This window comes from Mauremys mutica, chromosome 5, assembly GCF_020497125.1.
Source record: "Mauremys mutica isolate MM-2020 ecotype Southern chromosome 5, ASM2049712v1, whole genome shotgun sequence".
NCBI classification, from domain to species: Eukaryota; Metazoa; Chordata; order Testudines; family Geoemydidae; genus Mauremys; species Mauremys mutica.
In genome coordinates this window covers 109056836-109075836 of record NC_059076.1, presented here as the reverse complement: position 1 = coordinate 109075836, position 19001 = coordinate 109056836, and the positions used below count along the sequence as shown (strand labels likewise).

General features: G+C 43.9%; 1 protein-coding gene across 1 annotated transcript in view; it reads right to left on the bottom strand.

Annotated features, from left to right (window-relative positions):
• CCDC149 (coiled-coil domain containing 149) overlaps window positions 1-18762 on the bottom strand; it is a 60969-nt gene extending 42207 nt beyond the window's left edge. Inside the window, exons 1-3 of the mRNA XM_045017949.1 lie at window positions 18576-18762; window positions 7403-7564; window positions 6125-6163 (exon numbers count right to left, since the gene is read on the bottom strand). Coding sequence (XP_044873884.1) covers window positions 6125-6163; window positions 7403-7564; window positions 18576-18623 — 249 coding nt within the window. The 5' untranslated portion in view covers window positions 18624-18762. The remainder of the gene's footprint in view (window positions 1-6124; window positions 6164-7402; window positions 7565-18575) is intronic.
• Window positions 18763-19001: the final 239 nt, after the last annotated feature.

Here is a 19001-nt window from a genome sequence, read left to right as displayed (position 1 = left end):
TACATTTGTTACTGACCTGAACAATATTTGAACAGGTAACCAAGAGATAAGGGGGGGAAATCCTTATTCAAATACATTCTGGAATCATCCACTGTCCTTGTATAAGATTCCTTTATCAGTTTCTCAGGTCTAGCCACATGAATAAGTGTTATGCTCCTTCACACTACTGTATGAAAATGGATAGGAACACCCCTTTAATATACCTCAATTCTCTGGCACATAAATCTTACACGGCACTCAAAAAATCCTACCTTTAGACACTGCCCGAAAAGAGGGTTTTGGTTTTTTTAAAAGAGGTGGTGGGGGAATGGAAGGTAAACATCTGGAAAAAATATACCTTTAAATATTTAGATACAAATGTGTAAAAGTAGCTCATCTTTATGTTAATATCTTACAGTATTCCCATTTCTCACACCCATACCTTCAACAAGGGAGGACAGGATAAAAGTCTGTTGAAACATCAGGTACACTTTAGGGCTGTGACTAATAGCAAGTTTAATTGCAATTTGTCCTCCTATGCTTTCATATGATGTTGACAGGTAGTTAATACAGAAACTTGCTTTGCTTAGCAAAGGCCCCTGTTCACTGCAAGTTACAAAATTTGATGACCTCTGTTAGCACTACAATCTTATTAGAAACTAAACTTAAACCTTTCACCATCAGTCTTCTCCCTAAATGGTTTTGAAGCTATGGATGTAGCAAACAAAATGCACCATCTACACGTCACCCATTTCTTTGGACAGAAAAAAAACTCCCCAATGATGACCTAATAAAATAAATAAATACAGAACCCCTGGAGGAGGATCCATGCTCTCTGAGATCAGTCACAGGGATGCTAGCACAGAAATACATCACCCGGGGTCGACAATGTTTTGCCAAGACTTGCTCACTTTTACTCGCCTCTAATAACTTTCAAGACTGGAATTCAGAAATGTGGGATGTGTTTTTGTAAATACAGGGCTGATTAAAAAATATGAAGCATGGATTTCCCCCCCCCCATGCAAAGCTCTTTATAGAAATAAATATATCATCAAGGAGCTATATTTAGGTTTATCAATTTAGAAACTACAGCTATAGAACCATCATGGGTTTTTGTGCGTCAACCAAGAAATTCTTTGCATGTCAGCTCTGGTCCTCTGTAGCAGAGCACCTATTAACAGTTACCCAGATCTGCCCCAGTTGGGAAGGGCTGCAGAACAAGAGTACAGGTAGGTAGCAACTGTAGCCTCCTTTAAGATGTCACTTGTTCCCAGTGCTCACTTCCACTCCTTCACCAATAACAGAGAACCTTAAGATTGCTAGAAGTTTTCATAAGCAAGTTTCTAGAAGCACTGCTCACTGGGAGTGTTCATTAAGGGCATTTTTGTACCTACACCCCAAACACATGCTGCTAGTGCAGGGATCAGCAACCTTTGGCATGTGGCCCATCAGGGTAAGCATCCTGGCGGGCTGGGCTGTTTACCTGCCGCGTCCACAGGTTCGGCCGATCGGGGCTCCCATTGGCTGTGGTTTGCCGTCCCAGGACAATGGGGACTGCGGGAAGCGGTGCGGGCCGAGGGATGTGGTGGCCGCCGCTTCCCACCGCCCCCCATTGGCCTGGAGTGGTGAACCATGGCCAGTGGGAGCCGTGATCGGCTGAACCTGCGGATGCAGCCGGTAAACAAACCGGTCCGGCACATGCCAAAGGTTGCCGATCCCTGTGCTAGTGGGTCAAATATTTGTCAGATCTAGCCAAACAGGATTATTTTCTGCTTAAATAAAGGCCTCCATATTGCCCAAGAAAATCCTCTCATGTGATTGTTTTATGGGAGTCATTTCAGTTGCTTTCAGAATCCAAGATGAACAACTTTGCCTCAAGCAGAAGGTAAAACAGAAAAACAAAATCTTTGTAGCCTTTTGAGAGTGTTATTTTAATGAACATTGGGGTGTTTTCCAAGGATATTAAAGTTTATCCATGGGCAAGGGTTCTCTATTCCAATGAAGTAAGAAACGGAGAAAGGAGAGAAGCACAGGGAGTGTGAGGGGTTGGGCCTCAAAAGATCCCAAACATTTTGAAAATGACTGTTAAGGTGCACTGAGAAGTTGAATCTTTCTTTTTAAACTACATTATGAGAAAAACAAAAACACTGTCACCCTACAGAACAAGACTTGCAACACTGCTAAAAATCCTAGTTTTCAACCTACACGTTCACAACACACAGAATGCCCTGTTTCTATAAGACTAAAGATATGCAGAAACTAGGGTCCTTCCACTCTGCAGGCAGGATTCGTCTGAGCAAGTGCAGTTTGAAATATACAATACTGTTCTCTGAAGCATTACAAGGACAAACAATCTTGCAGTTTTCCATCTGCCCCTTCACAGTAAGGGAGTCACTCACCCACAAACCAGAACAAAGCTGGTAGGTCTCATTTTATTACTAGTACTTGGCACATGAGTAGTGCTTTTCATCTTCAGAACCCCTTAACAAAAGGGAAATCACATTAATCAATCCTCAGAACATCCGTGAGGTAGATAAGGGATGATTGCTTACCTCCAAACGCTGCTTTACTGAAGATGTTATCTTTCAGGATTCTCACTCATGGCTCTTAGCGCTTTAGCGAAAGGCCAGCAGTACTTCCAGCACAAATCTGATGACAAGTGGTTGTAGACACACTGCTCAGCTTTTTGACTAATTCTTGATAGTCAGAAACAGCCACCAAGAGTAACTGAATGGAGTTAGCCTTTAAACTGGATTCTGACAGGTGAAGGGGACAGGTAAGCAGTTAAGAAACAGACTCACAGCTTAGGGTTGGAAGAGACCACAGGAGGTTATCTAGTCCAACTCCCTGGTCAAAGCAGGACCAACCCCAGCTAAATTATTGCAGGCAGGGCTTTGTCAAGCCAGGCCTTAAAAACCTCTAAGAACGGAGATTCTACCAGCTTCCTAGGTAACCCACTCTAGTGCTTCACCACCCTCCTAGTGAAATAGTTTTTTCTAATTTCCAACCTAGACCTCAGCCAATGCAACTTGAGACCATTGCTCCTTGTTCTGTCATCTGCCACCACTGAGAATAGCCTACTTCCATCCTCTTTGGACCCCCCCTTCAGGTAGTTGAAGACTGCTATCAAATCCCTCCTCACTCTTCTCTTCTGCAGAATAAATAAGTCCAGGTCCTTCAGCCTCTCTTCATAAGTCATCTGCCCCAGTCCCCTAATCATTTTTGTTGCCCTCCGCTGGACTCTCTTCAATTTGTACACATCCTTTCTGTAGTGGGGGGCCCAAATCTGGATGCAATACTCCAGATGTGGCCTCACCAGCGCCAAATAGAGGGGAATAATCACTTCCCTCAATCTGCTGGCAATGCTCCTACTAATGCAGCCCAATATGCCATTAGCCTTCTTGGCAACAAGGGCACACTGTTGACTCATATCCAGCTTCTCGTCCACTGTAATCCCCAGGTCCTTTTCTGCAGAACTTCCACTTAGCCAGTCGGTCCCCAGCCTGTAGCGGTGCATGGGATTCTTCCATCCTAAAGTCTCTGCAGTTGTCCTTGTTGAACCTCATCAGATTTCTTTTGGTCCAATCCTCCAATTTGTCTAGGTCACTGAACCCTATCCCTACACTCCAGCGTATCTACCTCTCCCTGCAGCTTAGTGTCATCCACGAACTTATTGAGGGTGCAATCCATCCCATCATCCAGATCATTAATGAACATGTTGAACAAAACCAGACCCAGGACCAACTGCTTGATACTGGCTGCCAACTAGACATCAAGCCATTGATCACTACCCATTGAGCCTGATGATTTAGCCAGCTTTCTATCCACCTTATAGTCCATTCATCCAATCCATACTACTTTAAGTTGCTGGCAAGAATGGACTGTGGAAGTCCGTATCAAAAGCTTTGCTAAAGTCAAGGTATATCACGTCCATCACTTTCCCCACATCTACAGAGCCAGTTATCTCATTATATAAGGCAATCAGGTTGGTCAGGCATGACTTGCCCTTGGTGAATCCATGTTGACTGTTCCTAATCACTTTCCTCTCCTCCAAGCGTTTCGTTAGTCAGTCAGAGTCCCTTAGCCCCAAAAGAGGGCATCTCCTGTCCCCTGCACTGATCACTTATGTTTGGGTGTGCTGTGAGCTCCAAGTTGTGAATCTTGGATGCTGCTAAATTGTAGTGTCCAGCCCAGTGGTATCCATGCTTGTCAGGGCTTCCTCTGCTGGGTTTCACCTACTCCTCCAGCCTGGCTATGGGAGTGTCTTAGCCTGCTCAGTGGGCCAATATCCCAGCTCTGGGTTAAGGTTGTGTTTAGACCTACTCCCTGCAGCAACAGCAGCTGCTTGCTCCCAAACCCAGCCTCATCCCAGCAACACCCCTCTGCCACCCAAGTAGCCTATAGCCAACCAATCCCATCCACAGTGAGGCAGAGCTAAGCTCCATTTGTGGAGTGGCATTTTCCTTCTCCAATGGGAAGCAGCCTGGCAACGGAAAGGCAGGAGTGGGATTCTGACCCAGTCCTCTGGCCAACCAGATCTGAGACAGAGGAGCCAGCTCCCCTCTCTGCCCTCTAATCTAAACTTAAAGGAGGAGGTAAATGTGGAGGGGTGGCCCTTCCATACGCTGACATGCATATGTGGAATGGCAGCTCAACAGGTGTCACTAACAGAACAGAGCCAGTAAACTCAGAATAAAAGTTGACATGTGGTTTTAATTCACTCCAGTGCACACAGGCAGTATTTATAGTACATTTAAATCTTAACCCTTAAAATGTACTTCCTTCTAAGCGCTGTTTTCTAACCTTCCTGCATACATTATTTTCAGCAGTCTTCTTACTTTTCTGTAGACCATTTTGAAGGGAAGTATTGTGCAATGTTGCCAAAACTTATGAGTTCATCACAAGTCTCAACATATTTGGTGTTTTTTCCTAAAACGGCAGCTCCTGGAGTCAACTGGTTCTATGAACATCTCAGTTACCATTTCAAAATTTTAAAAGGAAGTTTTAAGCTCTGTAGGTTGCAGAAAAAAAAAACTAGAAAATTTGACCTGAATGAAGCTTAGAGACTCAAAACAAAAAGGAACCCATAATTTGTTATTTTTAAAAGTCAGGATTTCTAAGCCAATCTCATGACTTTTTGAGGCCTGAGTTGATTTTTGAACATTTGGGGATATGGTTTGGGATTTCACCTCTTTGGAGTTTAGAAGGGATATGAATTTAGGTTTTTTAAAATATGGTAGATACAGAGAAGGAAAAGCTTTTAATATGAATATTAGGCACCAAGAGGTACTGATGACTGACTAAAATGAGGATTCTCAAACTCTCAATAGTGTGGGCTACACCTTAGAGAGACTGTTTCATGGACACCTTTCATTTGGGCTCACCCAGACCACCTTCCCTCCTATCTGTACTCACATAATATCCCAGGGGCAAAAAAAAGTGCCTACATTCAAAGACAACAACAGGAAAATATTCATGTATTTTCATCTGGCTTTAGTGCAATAGATGTTTTGCCCTTTTTGAGAATACAATGGTTATTTTTGTTCTTCATTTCAACACACCCTCCCATTTCTTGTATTTCTCAGTAGAAACCAAGATCTATCCTCATGCAACTGACAACTCTCTACACACCAGCAAGTACTCTGTTGAGCATGGTATCTGAACCTCTAGCCTAAAATAAGTATAAGCAATTAATACAGCTCCCCACTGAAACCCTTCCAAAACCAGGAGAGCATGCAATTGGAAAGAGCACCTAAACACAGTGTAAATAACTGGTATACACTCAACACATTCCTAAGCCCCCTTTGACACCATGATGCCCCCATTGTTCACTTGTTTTAGGACTCAACTACAAGAAACAAATGAAGAGGGCAATCTCAACTCTCATTACCTTTGTTGATTTCAGTTTAGGTAAAATGATAGGCATAACCATTTGCTCTGTTTATTAATGATAGCTCAGATATTTCAGGAGTTAACATGTTTAAAAGAAAGCATGAGTCACTGAAGACTTCATGGTCTTCCAATGTGAATTGGAATGTCCACTTGAGTATCAGATTTTGTTTTATTGATATCAATATAATTTTAAGAGTTTGAATTCTCACAAAATAGTTTATGTATGATGTCAACTAAAGCAGAAAAAGCCTACCTGTTTCCTTTTTTCAGGAGGAAGAGAGGGATCCCCATCCTACAAATAAAGAGATGCATTTTATCAGCAGCTTATTTCTGAAATCGGTAACCATATAATCTTTGCAGCTCTGAGACTTTAAAACACCAGAATGTATCTGAACCAACAGTTTTCAAAAATTAGGTTTTAAAAAGTTGCAGTTCGATTAAAGACACTTCATATTAACTTCAGAAGATTCTTGGAACTGGAAAGTTAAGATTGATTTACATTGCTAAAAATAGCCCATCATACATTTGTGCTGCATTGTTCTCCATAACAGTACATGACATTACCATGGCATAACACCGCAGTCAGTTTTTAAATGGTAGCCTGACTTTTAGACTAATCTCCTTGGGATTGGAACAGTCTTTGTTTGTGCCTTATATACAGTCTTGGCAGAATTTAAGTTTTTTCCATCAATTAATTAATTTTCTTCAATTAACTATTTTTACAGTTGCAGTAAATTAAGGGGAACAGGTTAGGGCAGCATTGACAGCAGGGCTACAGAGGGGTTCCTCTGCTGACTGCAGAGCTGCAGGATGCTCTCTGTCCTGTCGAGGGGCCCAAGACACTGGATGCCAGGTGCGGAGGAGGCTGCAGTCCTGGCTTGGCAGAGCACAGATCCCTGGCAGGGCTGCCAGGAGGACGACTAGCCACTCAATGTGGGGGAGAAGGGAGACCACCCCATGCTGAATGGCTCCGTTCCTGGGCAAGAGCCATTCAGCAGTGAGGTGGCCTCTCCCATGGCCAGAGGCTTGTCCTTCTCCTTACAGCTCTAGCCAAAGGTTTCTGCTCCGCCCGCCAGGACCAGTGTCTTCCTCACACCTTGCATCTGCGGAGATCCAGTGTTACCGGCCCACTGTCACGGCTCCACCCACCGACTCACTCACTCCTTTGACAGCAGGGCTGCAGAGGGCTCTCTGCTGCCACAGGGCTAGTGACACCAATCGCTGCAGGCACAAGCTGCAGAGGGGAGGTTGAACTTACAGCGACTGTTACCATCATCGGTTTCAGAGTGGCAGCTGAAACCAACATTTACCAAAATCTGTCGATTTAAATTGAATCCTGCCAAGCCTACTTTTATAGCACCAACTACATCAGTGCTTAACAAATAAATAATGGTGGAACTGGGATTATACCATCTGGAAGTAGTATAGCAAACATTTTTTACAGCACACACTGCACTCACGAAAGGAAAACACTTTTTAAACTCAGGTTCATTCTTGCCCAAATCACTACAATGTTCATAAGGTAACATACAATCAGCTCCCGGTATTTCTTTTTCAGTGACTGGTGTCGTTCCCGCAGCTGATTGGCCATAAGCTTGTACTGGTCTCTCTCCTGTTGACATGTGTCCAGTTCCTTGGAAAGTATCAGCAATGCTTCTTTTTTACTTTCTAGCTTTCTTTTACATACGAGATACTGCAAGAGAGAAAAGGGGAAGTAACTGGACAAAGCATTAATTCACAAGACCGTGCTGAACTAAGAAAACTAAGTTTGCATTCTTTAAGAAAATATTTTAAGAGCAATTTATCTGTAAGGGTTTAGAGGTTTGCGTATGTATCTTTCTAGGTTAAAACTGAAGACTTTAATATACTAGAGTAACTGGGAAAGTATTTGCTGGACAAGAGAATCCTAAAATCAACTCTTAGGGCCAAATTATTCCAGCAGTTTCAAGTCACAGAGTGTCCTGGCCATTTTCTCCCTACACACCATCCACAGAAGCAGCCAGGTAATTCCACAGCTTAACCTTGATTGTGGCTTTTGGGGCATATAGTAAAATGTTCCTAAAAAAGTCCCAATCATCATTATGTAAATTACCATTAATTTTTAGTTCTGTAATCAGTTCCTCTATCTATCTGTCAAGACTAGGTCTAATATAGAATTCCCCGGTATCGGTTGCAACACTTTTTGAGTTAGGAAATTGTCATCCATAATATTTAGAAATTCCAAGCATGTTTTAGTACTGGCACTATGAGATCTCAAGCATGTATCACCTAAACTGAAGTTCTCCATAATCACACAGCTTTTCCCCCCTACACACAATAGATACATGCATAAGGAGCTGGTCATTCTGCTCCCTAATGTGATTTGGATATCTGTAGCAGACACCAAGTAATGCCCCATCTTATGCTTTACCTGTTTGGACATTGATCTGTAAGCATGCAGAATCATTTTCTTTTGAGTTATCAGGGACTTAGAAACAGGTAATGCCATTTTTGGCAGAGTGCCACTCCCCTCCCCTTTCCCCCACTTGATCCTACCTAAATAGGTTTTAACAATTGATTTTAACATTCCTATCATGGGAATAATCAAACCTGGTTTCTGTAATACCAGCTAGATCAAATTTATGCTCATAAATGAGCAATTCCAATTCCTCTTGTTCGTTACTATCCAGGCTCCTAGCACCGGCGTACAGGCCATTAAAGTTATGTACTAGTCTACCCCATGCTACCATCTTCCCTTGAGCCCCTGATTTTAAGAGAAAAAGTTGGAGAAAGCGTATGTATATTTTATATATACATTTATCATGCTTTTCTGCCATATCTGAATTTTAATTCTCAAAAAGTGTTTAGACCAGTGGTTCTCAAACTAGGGCCACCGCTTGTTCAGGGAAAGCCCCTGGTGGGCCCGGCCGGTTTGTTTACCTGCCGCGTTCGCAGGTTCAGCCAATCACAGCTCCCAGTGGCCGCGGTTCGCCGCTCCAAGCCAATGGGAGCTGCAGGAAGCGGGCGGGCTGAGGAACGTAATGGCCACCACTTCCCGCCGCCCCCATTGGTCTGGAGCAGCGAACCGCGGCCACTGGGAACTGTGATCGTCCGAATCTGTGGACACTGCAGGTAAACAAACCGGCCTGGCCCACCAGGAGCTTTTCCTGAACAAGTGGCAACCCTAGTTTGAGAACCACTAGTTTAGACAACTTACTTCAGTTTTTACAATGTGCAGTCAGACTCTCTCACCAAACACAGGAGAGGATGTCTGTGAAGAAGTGCTATATTTCTACTGCACATACTGTACAACTTGATGTTATTCACATATGAGATATGGTACTAAATACATTTTGAATTTGCCCTGTAAGAGACCAAACATCATAGCATTCATGAAAACAATTTATAGTTTCATTATATACTCTGACAAGAATACTTTGTCATTATGGGTTTTTATACAAAGCAACAGCATCAGCACTTCCATACTGTTCAAGTCAGTGTAGTTCTTCAGGACAAAAATCATTACTAATATATACTACTTGCCTGGAATTGACTTACTTAACTTCAATTTAAAATGAGTAAGGAAAAGATTGGGGGACTGTCTGATACGTTAGTACAGCTAATGTCTTCCAAAAATGGTAAATGCTTAGTTGCAAAACCAAAAGGGAAATGAAAAGCAATTCCAAGAAGGATTTGAGCTCCTGGAGAGGACACTTCCACCTTGGATTAATTTTATTCCTGGCAGCAAAGAAGTTGAAACACTGCCATAAATGTTCTGGATTATGATGCCTTAGCATAAGCCTCATGCAACTGTACCTCTCTACTTGTGTCCTTACTGACACCTTGAAAGTGGCAAATCCCTGGTAAAAACCCAGAAAGGCATCCAGAATCTAAAACGTAATGCTGTCAGAGTTACTCTAATGATAGCAAAAACAAGTCTAAATTTCAACAAACAATTATGAATTGCTACTTGGAAGTAACATCACAAGCCAAAAGTTATGACTTCAGGTAAATAAAGCTGTTGGAATAGAAAACCATCCTACTAACAGAAATGTTTTCATATATGTTTTATCCCTAATAAAGGAAAAAGATAAATAGAAGGGATTAAAACAATACTAAATATGAGACCTGAGAATGATCTGTAAAGGGCCTTTCAAAGTTAACTATAAAAGTCTGCCTCCAACTGTCTTGCTGATAAATCACTTGAATTTCAAACCTTTTCCTTAATGAAGGATTCTTCTTTGAAGAGCCCCCTTTCCTTTATTCAGATGTTCTCATATACGTAAGCCCCACAGATTCCTTCCCCAAATAATTACTAGCTACCAGAAATGGCAATTGGACAGGTAAATTAATACATATAAAAGTGAAAGCAAACCAAAATTCCTTGTAAAAAAAGTCCCCATGCTCATTTATTGACCAGGAACAAGGGGACTGGCACATGCAGTCAGCCTGATGTGGATCATAGCACTGGTTATGCAATATGTATAATGAGACGGGAGCAGCAATTGAGCACCTCATATCAGATGTTCACAATGAGCAACTACCTCCAAGCACCACTATTACCGGCTGGGTAGAACCAGCGTTAAGATTCAGGCCTTCAGACCATAACATGAATTACAAAGAAAGATTTGTTAGTTACAAGAGCTACATGGTAGCCTGTAACTATACTGCAGTACAAATGCAGGCTTTCAACCAGTAAATATAGATCAAATGCTAAACAAAAATAGATCCTGCCATCCATGTCAGGCCTCCATTAGGAGTATATTCAGAGCATGAAAGAACATGTCACCTTTTATGGAGAGTAGGTAATTTTCCCTAATCAATTAGGCTGGCAGTCAGTGACTGAGCCATGAACAGATGGGGACAGCTGTGTTCAGGGTCCAAATGAAAAGGCATCACAATCTCCTCCACACATACAGTGAATTGTGCTCTGACTTAGTGACTTATATATTGATGAAGAGCCATACATCAGAAGGCGGCCTGATATTTCTATGTGGGCATTTTTACCTTCTAAATGGATTTAAAAAATAATATGAGATTTGCTTCTGTGGACTTAATGATGTCAAAAGAAAAAAAATCTACAGTAATAGCCTATTCTGCTAAGTTTGATGATTCTCCAAAACTATGTTCCCAATTCTAATCTATTCGTTATAAGGTGAAAAACAAATTATATCAAGACAGAATTCAAAGTACGCATGCCAGACACTATGAAATACATATGCTTTTTACCAATGGAAAAAGGAATTAATAATGGCCATAAAGCGAATGAGGCCAACTGAACACCAAAAGAGGAGTGTATTTAAGGAAATAATGGGGCCCTGTTTAAATCTGCATATCTGAACAAATGAGACCAGCAGAACTAGTGTGGTGCCAATTAAAAGAGAACACAACACAGACTTGAATATTCTGTTTTGAACAAAGCAAGAAAGGTGATTTTTAAGTGTGGTCTGTAGAAAAAATATCCAATAGCTGTTTCTGTTTACATGAATGCCAGAGGTTTCCTCTTCTCAAGAAAAAAGTTACGTACAGTATGCCACAAAATCTGTGAGATATGAACAAAATGAATTCTGTAATGTAGTGCAGACACAGTGAAATATTTTATACCCCCCCCCCAAATCTCATCTCTTCTGAATGGTTATATTACATTGTTTTTTAAAATCCAAGAAAGCTTCCTTTTCAATGTCAGCTAAAAACAACAAAACAAGAAGTTACCCATGAACCTGACTGCGAACCTTCAATCTAAAAGGCTAAAGAGTACAGCTTTCCTTATTTGCCTAGTGACTTTTATCTACCAATTAACTGTTATCTGCAATAAAGCAAATGATAATTGCTACAAGGCAGATCATCATAATTAAAAGGAATATATATGACAAACTACTATATTGCCTGAACTGCTTTACTACCTGATAACTTCTTTAGTGAAACCGAGTGAGAGACTGATATTACAGGAGAGTGGAATTGTGCCAAGGTGACCCTCTCTACATCAAACACTTACTATTTGTCCATTGCTATTTTTAGTGACAAATCTGGTTAGATCTCATCAGCTACTGTACAGACATGGTCTAATAATCCGATGAAGCTGGGACACGGTCAAGGTTTTAGACTTTTACAAAAATGTATGACAAGTTCATATCACAAAATAGTTTAGAAACGTGTCTATATCACATTTGTATAAATGACTGGCTTATACCTTGGTATTTCCCTTCTTGCCATTATTTCCATATCAAACAAATCACCAACTCACAGAGAGCAAGAGTAATGAAAACATCTCTAACCTCAGCTTATGAATCACTGTGGACTGCATTCTACGTATTCTTAACACTCTGGAATAAGTGCAACTCCTAATTTTTGGTAGGAACTCAATGGTACTATACAAAGATCTTGAAACTTTTCTTCCACTGCTATTTCCATTCTTGAGAGCTGAAACTATGCAATCAAATCTTTTGGACAAGAAATCCAGATCACTAATGTTTCACTCCCTCAAATATTAATGCCGTTATCTTCACAACCCCCTCCTCCATGAGGTATTTCAGAAATGGGGAACTGCGGGACTGAAAGATTAATGCCAACATTTCTAAAAATATCCATTGATTTTGGGTATCTTAATGATGGAGTAACCTTCGAGTTGCCACGGGGCTGACTTTTCACAGGTCAGCACTGGCTTCTCCCGCTGACTTCAGTTGCAACGTTGAGTGCTCAGCACACCTTAAAATTAGGCTTTAGGTATCTAGTTAGGTCTGAGGAACTCAATTAGTGGCTACCTGTGACAATTCTGGTTTAAGTGACTTTCCCAGCATCACATACGAAGTCTGTGACAAAGCCAAAGATAGAAAACAGTTTTTCTGGGTTTCAGTCAATTGCTTTACCCATTAGACAATCCTTTTTCTTCCTACAGTTCCTTCTTCCTTCACTATAAACCAGGGATTGGCAACCTTTGGTACGTGGCTCGCTAGGGTAAGCACCCTGGAAGGCCGGGACGGTTTGTTTACCTGCCACGTCTGTCGTTTCGGCCAATCGCAGCTCCCACTGGCCGTGGTTTGCCGTTCCAGGCCAATGGGGGCTGCAGGAAGCGGCAGCCAGCACATCCCTTGGCCCACACACTGCTTCCCACAGCCCCCATTGGCCTGGAATGGCAAACCATGGCCAGTGGGAGCTGCAATCGGCCAAATCTGCAGACGCTGCAGGTAAACAAACCAGTCCAGCCCAACAGCGGATTGCCATGACAGGCTGCGTGCCAAAGGTTGCCAGTCCCTGCTATACACTTTCCAGCCGATAAAGTACACGAGGCAGGGGTCCTATAGGCAACAGGGTCCTATAGGCTCACTGTGGATCAGAGTTTAGTCACAGTTACTTGAATTGCTGAACACTATTTGTCCTGGTCTACACTGACTTAACTAGAGGTCAGCATCATGTAATTCAGTGATCTCCAAAGTGGGGTGCACAAGAGGAGCACCGCCAGAGCAGTGCTGCTTTCTGCCCTCCCCCACTTCAGCAGTTCGGCCGGGAGTCCGAGCAGCGTTTTTTTTTTCCTCCGCGTTTCGATAGTTCGGACAGGAGCAGGGGGTGCGTGCTCAAAAAACTTTTACTGATGGGGTGTGCGATCAAAATTTTGGAGACCACTGATCTAATTTGATTTCATTTTTCAAAGTCATATTCAAAGAGCATATTTGGTAATGTAGACAGGCCCTTAAGGGATTTATGGTCTGTGTGTCAGATCTTATTACCCATGTTCAGCCTTCTTGTGGTACCCATTGGATACCTTTTTCCTGTTCTGGACCATAGCGGGCAGAGATACAGTATTCACCTCTTTCACCCCTCTTGCTTCCCCAGTATCCAACTGTCTGTACTGCCCAAGAAATGTGGCAGCCAGTGCAGTAACCACCCCGACAGTTAGGAAGTTTTTTCTAATGTCCAACCTAAACCATCCTTGGTGCAATTTAAGCCCATTGCTTCTTGTCCTATCCTCAGAGGTTAAGGAGAATAATTTTTCTCCCTCCTCCTCGTAACAACATTTTATGTATTTGAAAACTTATGACCCTCATTAGTTTTTTCTTCTCCAGACTAAAGAAACCCAATTTCTTCAATCTTCCCTTATAGGGCATGTTTTCTAGACCTTTAATAATTTTTGTTGCTTTTCTCTGGACTTTCTCCAATTTGTCCACATCGTTCCTGAAATGTGGCACCCAGAACTGGACACACTACTCTAATGAGGTCTAATCAGCACAGAGAAGAAGAATTACTTCTCGTATTTTGCTTACAATACTCCTGCTAATACATCCGAGAATGATGTTTGCTTTTTTTGTGTTACATAGTTCACTCATATTTAGCTTTTGATCCACAATGACCCCCAGACTTCTTTCTGCAGTACTCCTTCCTAGGCAGTCATTACCGATTTTGTATGTGTGCAACTGATTATTCTTTCCCAAGTGCAGTACTTAGCATTCGTCCTTATTAAATTTCATCCTATTTACTTCAGACCATTTCTTCAGTTTGTCCTGATCATCTTGAATTTTAATCCTATGCTGCAAAGAACATGCATTCCCTCCCAGGTTGGTATCGTCTGCAAACTTTATAAGTCTATTCTCTATGCCATTATTTAAATCATTGAAGAAGATACTGAACAGAACTAGACCCAGAACTGATTCTTTCGGGACCCCCCTCATTATGCCCGTCCAGCTTGACTGTGAACCACTGATAACTACTCTCTTGGGACAGTTTTCAAACCAGTTATACACCCACCCCCATAGTAGTTCCATCTAGATTGTATTTCCATAGTTTATTTATGAGACGGTCATGCAAGACAGTATCAAAAGCCTTACTAAAGTCAAGATATACTACATACTGTATACTGTTTCCCCTCCATCCACCAGGCTTGTTACCCTGCCAAAAAAAGCTGACTGTTACTTATCACCTTATTATCTTCCAGATGATCGCAAACTGATTGCTTAATTATTTGCTCCATTATTTTTCCAGGCTCACTGGTCTGTAATTCCCTAGGTTGTCCTTATCCCTCTTTTTATAGATTGGCATTATATTTGCCCTTTTCCAGTCCTCTGGAATCTCTTCCATGACTTTTCAAAGATAATTGCTAATGGCTCAGAAATCTCCTCAGTCAGTTCCTTGAGTATTCTAGGATATATTTCATCAGGACCTGGTGACTTGAAGACATCTAACTTGTCTAAGTAATTTTTAACTTGCTCTTTCCCTATTTTAGCCTCTGATCCTACCTCATTTTCAGTGGCATTCACTATGTTAGACCTCCTATTGCTACTAACCTTTTTGGTGAAAACTGAAACAAAAAAAAGTCATTTAACACTTCTGCCATTTCCACATTTTCTGTTATTGCTCCCCACCCCCCCTTCATTGAGTAGTGGACCTGCCCTATCCTTGGTCTTCCTCTTGCTTCTAATGTATTTGTAGAATGTTTTCTTGTTACTCTTTATACTCTATTTTATTATCATTTTGTGCCTTGGCTTTTCTAATATTGTCCCTACATACTTATTTGTTTATATTCATCCTTTGCAATTTGACCTAATATAAGCCAAGTTTAAATCAATTTAAGACAGTACACACACGGTTTTGTACTGATTTAACTAAACTGATTTTTAAACTCCTTTTAGTTAAACCAGAGCAATTTTTGTGAACACAAGGCTTAAGTGATTGCCTCAGCTCACAGGAAATCTGTGATAGAACTGCAGACTGAATCTTGATCTTCCAAGTCTGAAGGCAGCGCCACTCCGGCAGCAACACAGCAGTAAGGATGGCATGGTATGGTAGTGCCACCCTTACTTTGTGCTGCAGCCTTCAGAGCTGGGCCACAGCCAGCAGCCGCCACTCTCCAACTGCCCAGCTCTGAAGGGAGCACAGAAGTAAGGGTGGCAATACCATGACCCCTCTATAATCACCTTGTGCCTCCCCCATCATGACTCCCTTTTGGGTTGGAACCCCGAGTTTGAGAAACGCTGGTCTCTCCAGTGAAATCTGTATAGTATAGGTTAAAAAGTACACAAAAGACCAGATTTCACGGTCCATGACGCATTTTTTATGGCTGTGAATTTGGTAGGGCCCTAACCATAGCCTAAACTTGGTCTGATCAATGAGGCTCTGCATGGGCACAAGGGCTCATCCACATGGGTTTAATTTCAGGATCAGAGCCCAAACTTGCAGTTTGTAGGCTAAAATATTTTGGAGGTCTGATGAGCAAAATAAAGTCATGAGTGTTTTTAAGAAGTCCAGGGACGTTTCCCTCCACCATCATTTAAAAAAACCCTTTGTCCCCATCCCCCATGTTCCTCCAAGACTGATGAGAAAAATTCTGTCCTGACATTTCATATTGTATAAAAAACAGAAGAATAGAAAAAATGCATATTTCAGTCTTTCAGCTTATTGTGTATTTGACACAGCATTGTGTGTGTTGACAGTTAGACCCCAATCCTGGAAGTAGCTGAATTAGCATAGACCCCCCATGCTCACACAAATTCCCACTGATGTCACTGGAAGTTGTCACAGCTTCATGGCTCTGTGTTGGAGTACTGCTTGCAGGACTAGGGCCTTAGACCACAATCTTGCAATGTTATGCATGCAGAGCCCCAGTGAAATCAGTGGGTTCACCCACATGAATCATATTGTAAGATTGGGAACTTTCAAACAGCAGCAGGAGAGAGGAGTTTTTTGTAAACAGGAAAATGTGCTTGTAAAACAGCAAAGGTTGTGGGCATAATACAGTGGCAGTGTACTACCTGATACTACTTTTAACTCACTTGCTGGAAACTAAATGAATTTCAAGTTGATGTCTCTTATGTGGTTGCCTGCTAATTATGGTTTGTGCATGTGTTACCAATTATTAACAGCCTGTTACTATTTTTTTTAAAGTGTAGATAGTTCAGAGGTTTGTATAAGGCCCATGTACAACAGAAATAATATTTCTAATTTAATACTGAATTGTTACTTCTACCAATTGAGGCTACAGGCCCAAATCTTTGTCTACCGTAAAGATTGTTTTGCACAACTTAAGTGCCCAATTCTTCTAAAGTTGATGTCTAAAGTCTCGCATTTGCAATAAGATTAGAACAAAAACTAGAGTCTATTTTGTCTCAAACATGAACAAAGCTGTGTATACATACTATTGCCTACCACAGCATGCTTATGTTCAAGTGCAATCAGCTCTCAACCTTTGTTTTCTGTTGACACTATCTAAAAGCTTAAAGCAATTTAAGGCCTAGGGCCCCAATGCTGCAATTCAATCTGTGCACAGGTGAACCCCTGTGATTCTTCGACTGGCAATTGCAGGATTGGTACCTAAGTATGAACTACCTTTCGGTAGTAATCAGGAAGTTGGTTCATGCAAGGAAAAACAAATTTAAAGTTTGGGCCCAAAGCAACTTGTGACAATGTCATTTACAGCTGTGCTATCCAGTGCCAATATTTAACATGCGACACACACTGGATGGGAGGCAGTGCACCATGAAGTTTCACATTGTATAAACTTCTGAAGGATGCCTAGCAGTTACACTGAAGAGTGAGGAGGCATGTAACATCCCCAAGCCAGCCAAATGACTTAAACATTATGGAGCTTTCCTTCCTGTGCCTGTAGCGCACCCACCTTGAGCAGTTATCACCAACCAAGTCATCACAAACTTTTAAAAGAAGTGTCATTGAAAGGAACACATTCCTTATTCTACCGGAGTGGCTGCAAGTCTGGCAGCCCACACATTAGGGTGACCAGATGCAGGGCCGGCTCTACATATTCGGCCGCCCCAAGCAGTCATGCGCGGGAGACGCCCCGGAGCCCCGGGAGCAGCGGACCTCCCGCTGGCTTGACTGGTGAGGGTCCGCTAGTCGTGCAGCTCGGCTGGACCTCCCGCAGTGCGGACGGTTGGCTGGTCCAGCGGCTCCGGTTGAGCTGCCACAGTCATGCCTGCGGGAGGTCCTGCCGAGCCGCGCGACCAGCGAACCGTCCGCAGTCATGCCTGCGGCAGGTCCGGTCGTCCCGGGGCTCCGGTGGACCTCCCGCAGGCATGACTGCGGCAGGTCCACCGGCCCAATCTGCCGCCCCTGACGACAACTGCCGCCCCACGCGCGTGCTTGTCACACTGGGGTCTGGAGCCGGCCCTGACCAGATGTCCCGATTTTATAGTGACAGTCCCGATTTTTGGGTCTTTTTCTTATATAGGCTCCTTTGCCCCCCACCCCCTGTTCCGATTTTTCACACTTGCTGTCTGGTCACCCTACCAGACATGGTCACTCCAGTGTTTTGGGTCCGCACTGGACTGCGTCTAGCTTTGGGAAGGAAGGTGCAAACCAAAGGCCAAGGATCAGCAGCCCAGGGGCTGGCTGTCACGTGGCGGCACACACCCCATTAGGATCAGGAATAGCGCAACACCCAGGCTCCGCTCCACCAGCTGTTACTGCAGCACCTGCGGCGCTGCCTCCGCCCGCTGCACCCCAGGCTATTCCTGAGGCACCGGCTCAGCTCGGTGCAGGAACAGCCGGAACCATTCGGCTCACCGGGGCGGGAGCCAGCAAAGCCTGACGCCGGCCCGTGTCCGGGCCTACTCAGAGCTCCCGGCTGTGCCCCCCCTGCCACGCCCGGGCCCCGGGCGGGAGCCCCCCGCGGAGCACAGCGCCGAGGCCAGGCACCGGCAGCTGCTCCCTCTGGGGCCTCGCCGCTGCCGCCGCCCCGCTGGAACAGCGGCCGCTCGCCCGGCCCGGCCCGGCCGCCTCACCTCGCCCACCAGCCCCTGCCAGTCGCTCTCCGTGCGATTGAAGCTCATGGCTGCGCGGCAAGCGGAGCGCCCCGGAACCGCCTCCAGCGCCGCGCCGCGCCGGGCAGCGCTACGTGGGCTCAGCGGAGCCGCCTGCGCGGGGGGCGGAGCCTCCCCCTCCACCTGCAGGGCCGGACTCGCCCCCGGCAGCCTGGTGCGGGCAGCCCCGCCCCGCCCGCTACATCCTGGTACGGGCAGCCCCGCCCCGCCCGCTACATCCCGGTGCGGGCAGCCCCGCCCCCGACAGCCCGCCCCCGCCGCTCCTGCCCCGGCAGGGGTGGGTGGTGCTGCCCCCTCCCCAGTGCAATAAGGGACGTGTCCCAGGAGCTGGCCCCTGCTCTCTGCCCACGGCCCAGGAACCCCTCCCTTGCCAGCCAGGCCGGCAGG